General features: G+C 40.9%; 1 protein-coding gene across 1 annotated transcript; it reads right to left on the minus strand.

The window, feature by feature from the left end:
- Positions 1-1,486: 1,486 nt before the first annotated feature.
- her3 (hairy-related 3) lies at positions 1,487-12,585 on the minus strand (the record flags this gene model as incomplete). Its single annotated transcript, XM_080732648.1, has 5 exons — positions 1,487-1,555; positions 11,626-11,936; positions 12,134-12,215; positions 12,330-12,425; positions 12,532-12,585. The coding sequence occupies 5 exons, from the start codon at positions 12,583-12,585 to the stop codon at positions 1,487-1,489; spliced, it is 612 nt and encodes a 203-aa protein (XP_080588774.1).
- Positions 12,586-13,550: the final 965 nt, after the last annotated feature.

The following is a 13,550-nucleotide window of genomic DNA, read 5'->3' on the forward strand; positions in this document are numbered from 1 at the left end:
CTTTAGATTTTTTATATTTATGAAAATGTACAGACAGGGGTGTCACGGGGGAGGGGGGGGGGGAGTGGGAGTGAGTTACTAGGGCCCAAGGTGGAGGGGGCCTTAATTATTTTATACTTTAGCTATTGAAAAATAGCAGATATACAAGCTCACAGTGAGGCACCGAGTGCTGTGCTGCGAGCTTGTAGGTCTGCTATTTTTGAAAAGTCGTGAAAATGTGTGCAAAACTTTGAATATATGTGTTTTTAAGCGAACATTTGCAACTCAAATTTTGCTTCTGGGGGGGGGGGGGGGGGGGTGGTCCCTGGAACTACATATTTTGAGATGGGAGTCCGTGGCCAAATATATAGGCTATCACATGAAAATGTTTGAGCACCACTGACATAGAAACATAGGTTTTTCAAAAAAGAAAACCTTAGAAGGATTTGAAATATCCCAGAATTTGGTGTGACACCCTTGTCTACAGACCTATGATCCACCTTCTTGCCTCAAATCTCGGATATCATTTAGGCCTACATGATAACACGGAAATCCGGGTTGGTTCCTCGCTGATTGGAGTTGCATTCCACTAGGGCAGGCTATTACTTAATCACATAGCTTAGCACCTGTAAATAATGGTAAAAAAGACCCTTGTTGCAGCAGCCTGATAACTGGATGCTGAAGAAAGATGAGGCTGAGACCGATTGCCAACAACAGTAACTTTTTTTTGTCATCAAGGCATCGACCTACAGAAGAGAAATAAATAAAAGATTCATTGGAGGTGAGAAAACGCAAATCACATAACACTTCCCCTAGTGTGGAAAGCCTTATGCATGTGAGAGAGATGACAGAAAGAGAGAGATTGAAAGAGACGTGTGTGCAGTGGGCATGGAGGGTAATTTTCAAATACACAGTAGGCTACACACACCTTACTGCAGTACATGAAAATGCTTAATTTATTTCACTGTAGAGTGAAGACCTTTCTCCATGACATCCAATTTTGATATTACTAGGTACTGTATGTGCACATGAAGGAGCCAGCCATTTTTTGCTGTCCTCATTCTTTCCTGATAAGTCTGTTTTTATGATATGCCCATGCTGCTGCTGATGTCAATGTCAACAATAGGGCTTCTTAGGCTATGGGATGGAGTGAGCCAGGACAGGGCCCCCATGAGTGCTGGTTGAAGGAAGTACTGCACCTCTTCTCCCACAAAAAGGTGTGTCTGCCCTTTGTGTGTCAGGTCAGGTGATGGAGTGGGCAGACCGACCAGTCCTATACAGCAGTGGTTCTCAGACTTTGAAATTTGAAGGTCTCCCCTAACTTTGAAAGTGTACAAATGGACCCTGATGGGTCCATTTGGTTCCTTTTGTACACAAAATTACAGACTTGTAAGGGTCAATTTAGACCCCCATAAAGGAACCTAGAGAGTCCCTGAAATCCACATTGAGAACCACTGCTTTACAGTACTGGACCAACCCCACTGACCATGTGAACCAGGAATGCCATCTATGCTTGCTGCAGGTTGAACTTCCAAGGGTGGCCTTCAGGTTGGTCAGAGCCCCCTTGAAGTAAACTCTGTGGTCAAGGAGGTCATTGAGGCAAACAACACAGTTTTTGGCGAGGGATGTTGGCCAAGACCCTTTCCATCAAGTGCTCGTAGGTGTTACGAACCCAAATATGTCTAGAGGTTTAAGGTTTTGTCTATATCTATCTATCTATCTATCTATCTATCTATCTATCTATCTATCTATCTATCTATCTATCTATCTATCTCTAGGGGACTGCCCCATGGTTGAACTGCCGTTGGTCCGAACAGGTTAAAATTCACCAGGTTAGCGTTCACCAGCGTTAGTTTGACTGAGGTTAGGGTTAAGGTTAGCCACTTTAAAAGTACTCATTAAGACAAAATGTCCCTTTTCAGATGTATAAAAATCATTTGCAGATCTACAAGCACAAGCTTGGATCTGAGATGTAGTAGAGTAGAAGTAAAAGTTTTGGAAATACTCAAGTAGTACAAATACCTCAAGTGTACTTAAGTACAGTACTTAAAGTTGTACCATGTAACTTTTTTTATAAAACAAATCTTAAAATTGTCCTAACTGTTAAATCGCTAAAGTTTTAGAACACCCACTCTGTGAATTTCAGCCTGTAAAAGCCTTCTCTATATATGTAAACTGCGATCCTTGCCGTGGACCGGATCTCGCGCCAAAATTGCGTCATCACACTACCGGCCAATCACAGCGAGGGTTATACAACTGCCGGCCAATCACAGCGCATCTTGAAGTGGGGTCGCTATGGCAGCCATATTTGTTGTCGCCCGTTTGTACCATCCCTTCTCTAGGTAATTTCGCCTACCAGGCAAGGTGAAGGAGTCCGTATCTCTGGAATTACTGAACGCACAGGAACAAGGGACCCCTCAAAAGATAGATCTCAGCGAGGTGGAGGCAGACGCGGGGGTCTGAAGGTACGAAAAACGGCCGAAAGACGCGGACGCGACCGCGGTTTGCTATAGGGCTAATGACCACTAGTTGGGCATCTTACACAGTATAGCTTTAAGTAAACCTATTTAGTTACTTTACACCACTGCCCTTTACACAAAATAGAAATCTCCTGGATTCTGACAGTCCACTGTTGGCAACCCTGATCCACGTTTGACACATGAGCTCCCTCACAGTGACAATTCATATAGGCAGTGGCACTTTAACTTGCAGTGATTTGTCTGCTTAGTACTAATAAAGACAAATAAAGTCTTAGTATGAGTCTAATGTAATAATCTCTTAAAAGTGTGTGTGTGTGTGTGTGTGTGTGTGTGTGTGTGTGTGTGTGTGTGTGTGTGTGTGTGTGTGTGTGTGAGAGTGAGTGCGTGCGTGGCTGCGTGCGTGCGTGCGTGTGTGTGTGTGTGTGTGTGTGTGTGTGTGTGTGTGTAAATCCTCTAATCTCTCAAGAACAAAACAGAGAGGGCGCTGTTTTCCCCTTTTCTTTAACGATGGCTAGACAGATTGCCAGTCCTCTGACTAATGACTACACTTCGCCTGATTCTCTAAAATATTGAAAGGCTAATATAGCAAATGGTTAGCTAGTAGGCCTATCACTAATATTGCCTCTCTTATCCATTTCAATTTGTACACAGACGTATACCGTGGCCGGCATGGCGTGAATGGTTAATTATTATAGCGAATTACATCTCAATGCGCCGACAGCAGAGTGGCGCAGCGGAAGCGTGCTGGGCCCATAACCCAGAGGTCGATGGATCGAAACCATCCTCTGCTATTTTAAAATTGCGATGTTGGACATGAAGGGCCTCCCAGATCGCGTGCCTAAAGTCGCACATGTTGTTTTTCGTTATTGTTTTATTGTAGGCCTTTGCGTTCTTGGTTAGGCCCACCTAAATTGTTTTCGAAATGTGCTATTTTAGTATGTGATAGCCTTCACCTGGGTGGTGAACTGGTTAACTGATATGCGTTCTGAATACAAAAGTGAACAGAAATTCACTGCTTAATAGCCTACACTATTTCTCCCAACTATTTATCCTACTGCACAACTAGCCTAATGTTTAAATTCATAGGCTATAGGATAACAAACATGTTTGCTACGCCTATACGAAGTATTAGTTACATGAGTGATGATTTAGGCTCAATATATTGTTTCGGTGCTGTAACTTTATCATTGACTTTATCAATCCCCATTAACCTATTGGGTTTGGCATAAAATGTTAAAAGCTAGAATGTGCAGGCAGGCGCATTTTGCCACAGGTGTCCATGACAATCCCTAGTAACGCAACAACCCATGAAAGCTTTGTCTGCATAAAATGGAGCAATCGAGACTTTGTCCCGAGTTAGCGGCAGCCAACAACTCCGACACGGTTCTTTATCACGGCTAAAAGGTAATTCCATGGTGTGTTGGAGGTCTGTTTGGCAGCAGCCTGTGGGAACCACGCCCTATACTCCTATTGTAACAACTTTACGCCTAATTATGAGACCCTTTAGTTTCGACGAGCCATATATATGGGTGGGTGACGTGACGTAACGTTTTCGCTGTCCTCGGTGTCAAACATGTATAAATAAAAAATATATTTGTCAAAAACCTTCTGAATATTGTGCAGGACATTAAGCTTTATGTGAACTTACTCAAGATTAAAACATTTCATTCCTCATTTCTTCAGAATCTTCAACCAAACATGGCAAAACTCATATGGTGTGACTGTCCTGACCTTGTTTCTCAAAGTGGGAACTTGAATAAAACTAAGAAAAAGAATTGCTAAAAATCATTTGAAAATGAATTTAGGCTAAAAAAAATGTCTATTTTGAGCCTATATCTTTTCAAAGTCAAAGCATAATGTTTTCAGTCATTTCTGATCAAAAACATTTTGTCCCCCAACCCAAAATCATTTGGTGTGACACTAGTTTGGAAAAATTAAACAGGCAATTATTTGGACACCTATTGGCTAGAGAGGTCCTTCTTCTGTAAGGCTATTCAGCACTCCCAGCACAACTGCAAGACAGGTGTCTGAGGTGAGTTATGATTTTAACATTTTCATGAAATGCCATCTTGTTGAAACGTTGACAAACTCACCATTCTGGATGTCTTTTGGTGTGACACCTTTTCTTTAAAAAAAGCTTAAGTTATTTGAAGTTTTGGTCATATTTCCATGTAGATCTAGGCTGCTTTGTTATAGCTAGCATGCTGTTAGCATGCTAATGTGTACATAGTAGCCTCAAGGTAAACCTAAATGGAGAAAACAGTAATATGGTGTGACACTTAATCATATGGTGTGACATGTCTGCTTGTCACACCATATGACTTGACTGTCACACCATATGATTTATACTGTATTTAACTACAGATATAACAACAAATAACAAAGTTCCATGTTTCTTTTGTACATTTAAACATTTGTTTTAAACATTTTTACATAAAATGTAATTTAGCTTCATTCAGTGATACTTCAAATTCATCAGACAGAGCAGAAACCCCTTCACAGAAACCTTAACATATTGTTTCAATCTAAACAATATTTTCTCTTTGTCTTAAACTATACATTCCATTTTCTTTTGTCAGCTGGAAAATGACAAGTGCTGAGAGAACGAGAAAGTACAGGGAGAAACTAAACTATGACCCAGCAAGGAGAGAGGAGCCAAAGGGGCGAGACTGCATTTTCTACGAAGAGCAGGAGGTTGTCTGTGGCATAGCAGAACCGCAACAAGGCAGCCGGTTTGCTACCCTCACCAAATACGACTGGCTGATGCACAATACAGTCTAAATGTATAATCTAATCTGATCTAATACTTTTGTACTTTGACTCACTGGACTGGACAGTGGACAGTGTTAAGGTAGGACCCGAGACAAAACTAGCGAAAATAGCTGATCTACAAGCTCTCAACACGTTGTGCTGCGAGAGCTTGTAGATCAGCTATTTTCAGAGTTGCGCAACCCAGCACTCTTTAGCTAGTGGAGATGTGGTGTAATGTCATGATTCCTAATTACATTTGTTCAACACAAAATGCTGTGTTCAAGTTCAGGAGACTTCGGAAAAAAGCAATTTACCTGAATGCTGAGTTCTGTTTCCACTAATTGGTGTTAATAAAATGTTGCCTTCAATGCCTTGGCTCCAAGTGTGGCTATGCGCCTTATTGTCCCTTTAGGATCCTTCTGCCGTGGGCCGGCAGAAGACTTAGGTGTGCGTAGCATTCCTGTGCACATCCTCATCATCCATCTACTACTACAATTCTTTCTTATCCCATGTTAAAGCCCTACAATAATATCCTGTTCAGAAATATTAAGGCCATGTTATCCTGGGTAATTGTTTAATCAATCAGTAAAGTTCAGTACTCACTAATAGGTAGGTTAAAACACAGTTTGCTTTGACACATGAAGATATGATCATACGGTGTGACACTAAATCATTTGGTGTGACATTCCAAATAGTGAGAAATCATACCTTTATTAATGATTAAACCAAAAAAATGTTTATGGATTACATAGAGAATATTATCAGGAAGAGTCACAAATATTTGTGTAATTTTAGAGAAAGTTTTGACAGAATACATTTAAAATATGTTGTAAGATCATGAACATGGGCCTCACACAGAGTGTCGATTATGAAAAAAATATACAGATATAATTAATTTTCAAAAAACTATAGTGGATCACTGGTTAGTTATGATAAAGGACTTTGATAAAGTGAGTAACTTAAGAAAGATGTACTCCATTTTCATTTTATGAACAATTATTTTCATGTCACACCATATGACGATTTTAGGCACAAGTACAACAAACTGCTGAATAAAGTCTGATTCCAATAAAATATCTAAAAACAAAATGTATTTCCATAAGGTTGAGAGTGAGTAGAACAAAAGTAAATAACTTTTATGCCTGCAATTTAAAGTTTTTTTAAAAACACATTTTTTGGGGCGTCACGTCACTGACCCATATATAGATAGTCTGGTGTACAAATGTGGACGTGCAGGTTATTAAACAGATAGGCCGCAGGACTGATATAGCTACGCATGGCAATGACAAATGTGGTTCTTTATTTCATCTGTGCAAGTTGTGCAACCATGCTGTCAGTGGTGGAAAATGTAAAATATATAGGCTACTATAATATATGTGTACTATAGCCTGCCATATATACTATTATATATATACTGCCTATTTACTTAGCCTTTAAGCCTACACATATGAATTAGTTAAAGTATGTAGAAACACTCTGTTACTATAGTTAAAAGTTCTGTATAGGATATGTAAAATGTACTTGAATAATAGGCCTACAAAAGTATTGGCATACAAATATAGGCTACTTAAAGTACCAAAAGTAAAAGGGTGCCAAACTATGCAATAGCCTACTCATTTTGGTATCATATAGATGTACAATACAATGTATTCAAATATTTTGAAAATTGCAAAGCAATTTTAGACCGGTTATTTTCAAATAGCCGAAGTTGAAATAGGGCTGAAGTGGTTATGTTTTCTCAATCAGTTGAATCAAGTGAATCAAGCGTCAGTTTTCAAATAATTGTAGTGGAATAAAAAGTACAATATTCGTCCCTGAGATGTAGTGGCGTATACAATTTGAAATATGCCTATATTCCAGTAAAATCTAAAAGAAAAAGGAAGCCTACTTAAAGGAGTAGTTCACCACTTTTCAACCAGTCTTCATAATAGGTCCTCACTAATGTTCATGATAAAATAGCGCAATTTTTTTCAGTCCAAGTCTCCTAGGAGAGCTGTGGGAAGTTCAGAATCCATCGTCTTGTGACATCATCATTTTCCAAAAATAAAAATGTATCAATATTTTTGAAAAAAATATTTAGATTTTTATTATCGCGAGAACAATGGCTTCCACTTTAAAATTGCAACTTTTCAGGAATAGAAAGCCTGCAGTTTCTATAAGCTGGATTGGCAATCGATGATGTCACAAGACGATGGGTTTCTGACCTGCCCACAGCCCTCCTCTGAGAAAAAAATCGAACCTCTGTTCGAAGTGGAGCTGTGTGTGTGTGTGTGTGTGTGTGTGTGTGTGTGTGTGTGTGTGTGTGTGTGTGTGTGTGTGTGTGTATTGCAGTTAATGCTCAGGGCAGGCTAGACTCAACAGCACCTCTCTGGTCACCCAGGGTACTCAGGCTACACCAGAGGCTACATACAGACAGACAGACACTGAGCGGTGGTTTACCCACCTCATAGGCTGCGCTCAGACTGGAACGCACAAGTTGAGTGAGAGTTGTGTGGGGGAGGCGGGGGGCAGAGACAGCACAATGCATTGCGGATGGAAGTCGAGTGGTTTGAAGTCTAGTGCGAGTCGTGAGCAAGTTGGACGCAACCACACAACACCACACGACACGCACTCGACTCGACTCGACTCGACTCCCATCCGGAATGCATTGCGCTGTGCCTGCCCCCCGCCTCCCCCACACGACACGCACTCGTTTTTGTGCCTTTAGGTCTGTAGCCGGCCCTAGATCATGTGTACCGATTTTTGTGACATTTGAAGAAAATATGTAGGAAAAGGAGCAAAAAGTGTGTTTTGGAGAAAATTCAAGATGCCGGAAAATCTATGCGTCTATGATGCGTCTTGACCCAAGGAATCCAGGGAAAAAATAATTTTCCGACCTACGGTTCAACAGTTACAGGCCAAAACGTAAACTGGGCTGTTATAGCGCCACCATGAGGCCAAATGACACTATTATTTTTTATTTAATCCTTGAAATCATTATGAACCTCCTCTCCAAGTCTTGAAACTGTAGCCCCTATGGTTTGCGAGAGAAAAATAATTGAATGTGAGTTTTTGCGATTCCCATTATAAGTCAATGGGGAAAATTAATTCACTAATAAATTAATATCAATTAAACTATAGAACCTTTCTCTTAGCAAGTTACTAGCACACGATTCCCGAGTAAGCCGGTCGATTTGACATATGGCGCGAGTGTGTGGTGCAAAAACTGTGGGAGGAGTAGCGTGCCAAACTTTAGGCTACATACAGACACATATAGGGAGCTTGTGTTCCACACAGCTCCAAAAAAGAAAAATCACACCCGTGTGAAGTGGAGCTGTGTGTGTGTGTGTGTGTGTGTGTGTGGATCATGTGTACCGATTTTTGTGACATTTGAAGAAAATATGTAGGAAAAGGAGCAAAAAGTGTGTTTTGGAGAAAATTCAAGATGGCGGAAAATCTATCATTGCGCAAATGGGCGTGGCCTATATGGGGAGATGCGTCATGACCCAAGGAATCCAGGGAAAAAATATTTTTAATTTTCCGACCTACGGTTCAAGAGTTACAGGTCAAAACGTAAAGTGGGGTGTTATGGCGCCACCATGCGGCCAAATGACACAATTATTTTTTATTTAATCCTTGAAACCATTATGAACCTCCTCTCCAAGTCTTGAAACTCTAGCCCCTATGGTTTTCGAGAGACAAATAATTGAATGTGAGTTTTTGCGATTGCCATTATAAGTCAATGGGGAAAATTAATTCACTAATAAATTAATATCAATTAAACTATTGAACCTTTCTCTTAGCAAGTTACTAGCCCACTATTCCCGAGTAAGCCGGTCGATTTGACATATGGCGCGAGTGTGTGGTGGCAAAACTGTGGGACTAGTAGCGTGCCGAAGTCAGGCTACATACAGACACACAGACAGACACACAGACAGACCCACAAAGCTACGTATAGGGAGCCTGTGTTTCACACAGCTCCAAAAAAGCTATTTTTGAGTGAGGATATGAACATAGGTTGAAAAGTGGTGGAGTGCCCCTTTAAGTAAATACTTGATAACAGAGAGCGACTGTGTTGCTCTCGAATGCGATGAAAAGAGCAGCTATACTTGATCTGTTTCTCTCGACCGCAGTTCATCCACGTCTGTTCTCTTAAGAGCGCTTGACTGGCTCCAGTCTAATGCAAATAGCATATTATCTCTCTCCCTCTCCCTTCGGTTCTCAGCTCTAATATGCGTCGCTATTATAGTGCAAACAAAAACGAGGGTACTTAAACAATACCGAGAAGAGTTCATAGAAATTCTTTTAAAAAGTTGAAGGGCATTCAATGTGGAAATCACGTGGGCTTTCTTTAATGGATAAAACAAACTTGGGGCGCATTGCAGTTCGCTTGCGGCATGCCCTGTCTGTTACGTTCATCAAAAGATCAGCTTTTAGACTTTGTAGGATTTAGCAGGCCTATAGCGGGAGGGGTTATTGAGCTGACCTGACTATAGTAACAATTGTGGAATAACAATTTAGTAAAACAGGAGACCATGCAAGCATCGTTCTAGAATCTAAATGGTTCAAAACGTGATGTTATGGTTGGCTTGTGTTTTTATATATTTATTTGTAGCCTACTGCTCAATAGGGCAGTGGTTCAAACTTTTTCATGTCAAGGATCCCCAAATTGACACTTGAAAAGGACCTGCAGACTCGAGCCAGCCATGCAGGGACCGTTGGCTTGCAACCACAGGACCCCATATTGCCACAAGAGAAGATGTTTATGGCTCTAGCGGTAATTCCAAACCATTTTAATTTCAAGGACCCCCAGTTTGCCATGCATTATACGGACCCCCATTTAATGGCATTTCTATCTCTGAGACCCCAATTTAAAACAATGTTAATTTAACTCTGATACAAATGGAACCAAATGGACCCGTTAGGGTCCTAACTATCATTTAGCTGGGGACCCCCTGGCTGGAACTCCCTCAAGCAAGGATCCCTGGGGGTCCCCGGACCCCACTTTGAGAACCAATGCCCTAGGCTCCTTTGGGGAATCAGTGCCTTTGTAATGTCCACGGTGCGCAACAAGCTCCAATGCCCTCTGAAAGGGCGATGGGCGTTTCAGTGATTATCCTCGCTGCAAGGTGCCATCCTCTTATAGCAGTGGTAGCCTATATGCCTAGCCAGCCTACAACTTAAGAAAGGACTGGAGAGACACTTTATGACACCAATGCCTCGTAAGAGCATCGTCGTAACACAAGAAAGGTGAAGTTGGTTGCTCAGAATAAAAACTAAGTTCCACAAGTATAGACCTCAAAGTGGGCAAAGTTGTGGTCGTTTCATTTTGTTCCAGGCGGTTTCTTTCAACAATAAGATGTAGCCATAGACTGTGGATGTAGCCCATATAGCGGACCGCGGCTAGTTTATTATAGGCTATTCGTTGTTTTATGATTAGATTTAGGCTACAGACGTTATTTTTTTAAATGATGCAATATATGCAGACTGTCTTTTTGTGGATGCGTGACCACAGTTCTAGTCAGAAGTTGTGATTATTCCAGAGTCATCACTAACCCGACTCCCTGTAGCTTAGAGCTATAGCTACTTATTGGCAGAAAATTGCTGGGCTGTCCAACAAGCATCTAATTTGTGGGCCACTGTTTCGGTACTTAATGTGTAAAACCGGAGATGAATGGAAGGAATTGCACGTCATGGGCAGGGCTTGAGGCAGCTGTCAACCCCATCAACGTATATCTTTGGCTTGTCTCAACAAAGAGAAAGGAAATGCGCCATAAAACCTGATATGCTAACAGAAATGTCCTATTGTCATACGAAGTTAAGGAGCATGACAGTCAATATGCTGGCTGTCTTCATGGGCTATAAGCTTTATAACTTGTATTTATATATCCGGTGATTGATTCAATTGTGTCCAGTTTCCAGGAAAAGAAAAACGACACGATGCCAGCCAGGAGCACAAACTGCTTGTAGCCTTGTCAGTAAATTATGAAATTTAGCAAACCAAACCATAATGGCTATATCTGTCTACTTCTTAGTCCAAATAGCATCTCTATGGCATCGTTTTTATTTTAAAGCATATACCAACAACACGTCAAACTCTTCATTTGGTAATTGTTTATTAATATAAAAATATAAGACAAATAAGACATCTGTACAGACATAAGAACTCATTTTCATAAATGTACACAGTGCATATTTAAATTTCACTTTCAGTAAAAAAAGAAAGAAAATAATTAAATAAAGTTTAGCTATGAATTTTATTTTTGCAGTCGGACAGTCACCAAGGACGCCAAACGTTTTGCTGCGTAATGACGTCCTGACACTTAATGTTGTTGTAACACACATTGGAAGAAATATTTTCTTGTGCAGTGTTGACTTGCGTCGTGCGTAGTGTGTTGGGTGATGTGGCAAGGACAGATTCGGGTCCAGAAGACACCTCTTTTCCTTTAATATCAATCGGTAGAGATTGAGACGTAGCTGCATTGAAGAGAGCTTTGGGTGCTGTGGGTTCGGCTAGCGATGGGAGCAGTCTCTGCATCGCCGGTTCTTGTGCGCCGCTGTCCATGGTGCTGAACTTGTCGCCCGGCCTCTGAGCGCAGCGCAGGTTGTTGGCGAGATGAGAGAGCATCCACCGGTCGTTTCCATTATGCTTGTCCGCCATCAGTAAGTATTGGTTGACGCTTGTCAGGCAACTGTGGAATCCTGCTTGGTATTCAGAGAATTCCGAGGCTGTGGTGGTAGCATTGCCTACGAAAACAAAAACAAAAAACGAATGAATGAATGAATAAATGGCATGCGTAAATGCGTAAAACACGTATACATTGCGCGTAAAGGCAATTTTCCGTATAAGGGCCGTGTATGTGATTGTATGACATTTTGTATTCAACTGTAGATAGGCTTTATTGCTAAAGCTACACGATCAAAAGTGAGGTTATACAACTTACAGTTCTGTATTTTCTGGAGGTTCCTCAGATGTTTCACTGTTAGCTCCAAGATGTCTGCTTTCTCCAACTTGCGCTTTCGAATCTGAAATAACAAATAAGAGAACACGTTAGCTTTAAACAATCTAATATCCTATAAATTAGTCCATTATGAAGGAAAAACAATAAACATTCATGAAATTCCAGCATCGGTGCTTACATTATTGCTGTAGTGGTTTTCCAGAAGAGATTTTAACTGATCCAGACACTTATTTATGCGGGCTCTTCGTTTTTTCTCCATGAGTGGCTTGGATACCTATAGCAACAGAAGAGAAGAAGGGAAAAAAACACTTAATACGACGAACTTAAGCTTTACTTGACATTGCAACAAAGTTATTTTTATTTCATTTTATTGTTGCTACCTTATTTCCTGTGACGGTTTTGGTCTTGACCATATAATCTGCTGTCGACACCATTTTCTTTCTTTCTTTTTGTAATCCAGTCCTGTTTTCCTTGTCAAGTCAGTCTCTTTCCTTCTCCAGCACACGAGTAGTGGGACTGTGCCTCGCGCGTGTATTTATATGCGACACCCAATTAACATCTCAATGCCAGTGCGTGCTGTCTATCACTGGTGCCTCCCTCCGTCCTTTGTCAGCCGAAACTAATCATCCAAAGGCACACGCACACGCACGCACATCTTCAACAAGTGTAATGGCAACAACATATAGCCTACATATGAAATTAATATAACGATTTGCCATTTTAAAATAGTATTACTATATTGAAAAAGGCATAAATAGTTTGTTTATGTTTGTCCATAAGAAATCTATACTGATCATTTATGATGCACAATAGGCCGGGGTTTGTGGAGTGGGGGGTAAAATGGCCTCGGAAACTCAGGCTTATAGGGGTAAAAAGGCTTATGGTTTTTGTTTAATTTCGCTCAAATACAAATAGTCCTACAATGAATGTGGTCAACTAAAAAACAAAAGAAACAGTGCCTATATGCATGTTAACGGAATACACCAACACCCCACTGCAACGTGTGGGGAGAAAATTCTTAAAAGGAGCTATAGGCGTACAAATCAAAAACATAATGGGCAATCGTAATGCAACGGTGAAGGTTAGCCTACTAACTGGCGTTACTCGTTTTCTAATTGAGTTTCACGCCATAAGTTGGAGCGCAGCACCGTGGTAATTCCCTGCATGTCCTCACACCGTTTCAATTTTCTGGTAGCCTGATGTGGCCTAATGTGGGGAACTGTCACCTGTTACACCAAATCACCACACAATAGCTATATTAGCTATACTACTGTATAGCTAAACTGCGCAACAAAGCTACACTTTACGCATATAGATAAACTCAAAACATAAACAAAGCAAGCTTGGATGTGGAAAAACTGCTGCCACTTTTGTATTCTTCCACTATTGTGCATCGGTC

Source organism: Nannobrachium achirus (genome assembly GCF_963921795.1).
Source record: "Nannobrachium achirus genome assembly, chromosome: 9".
Classification (NCBI taxonomy): Eukaryota; Metazoa; Chordata; class Actinopteri; order Myctophiformes; family Myctophidae; genus Nannobrachium; species Nannobrachium achirus.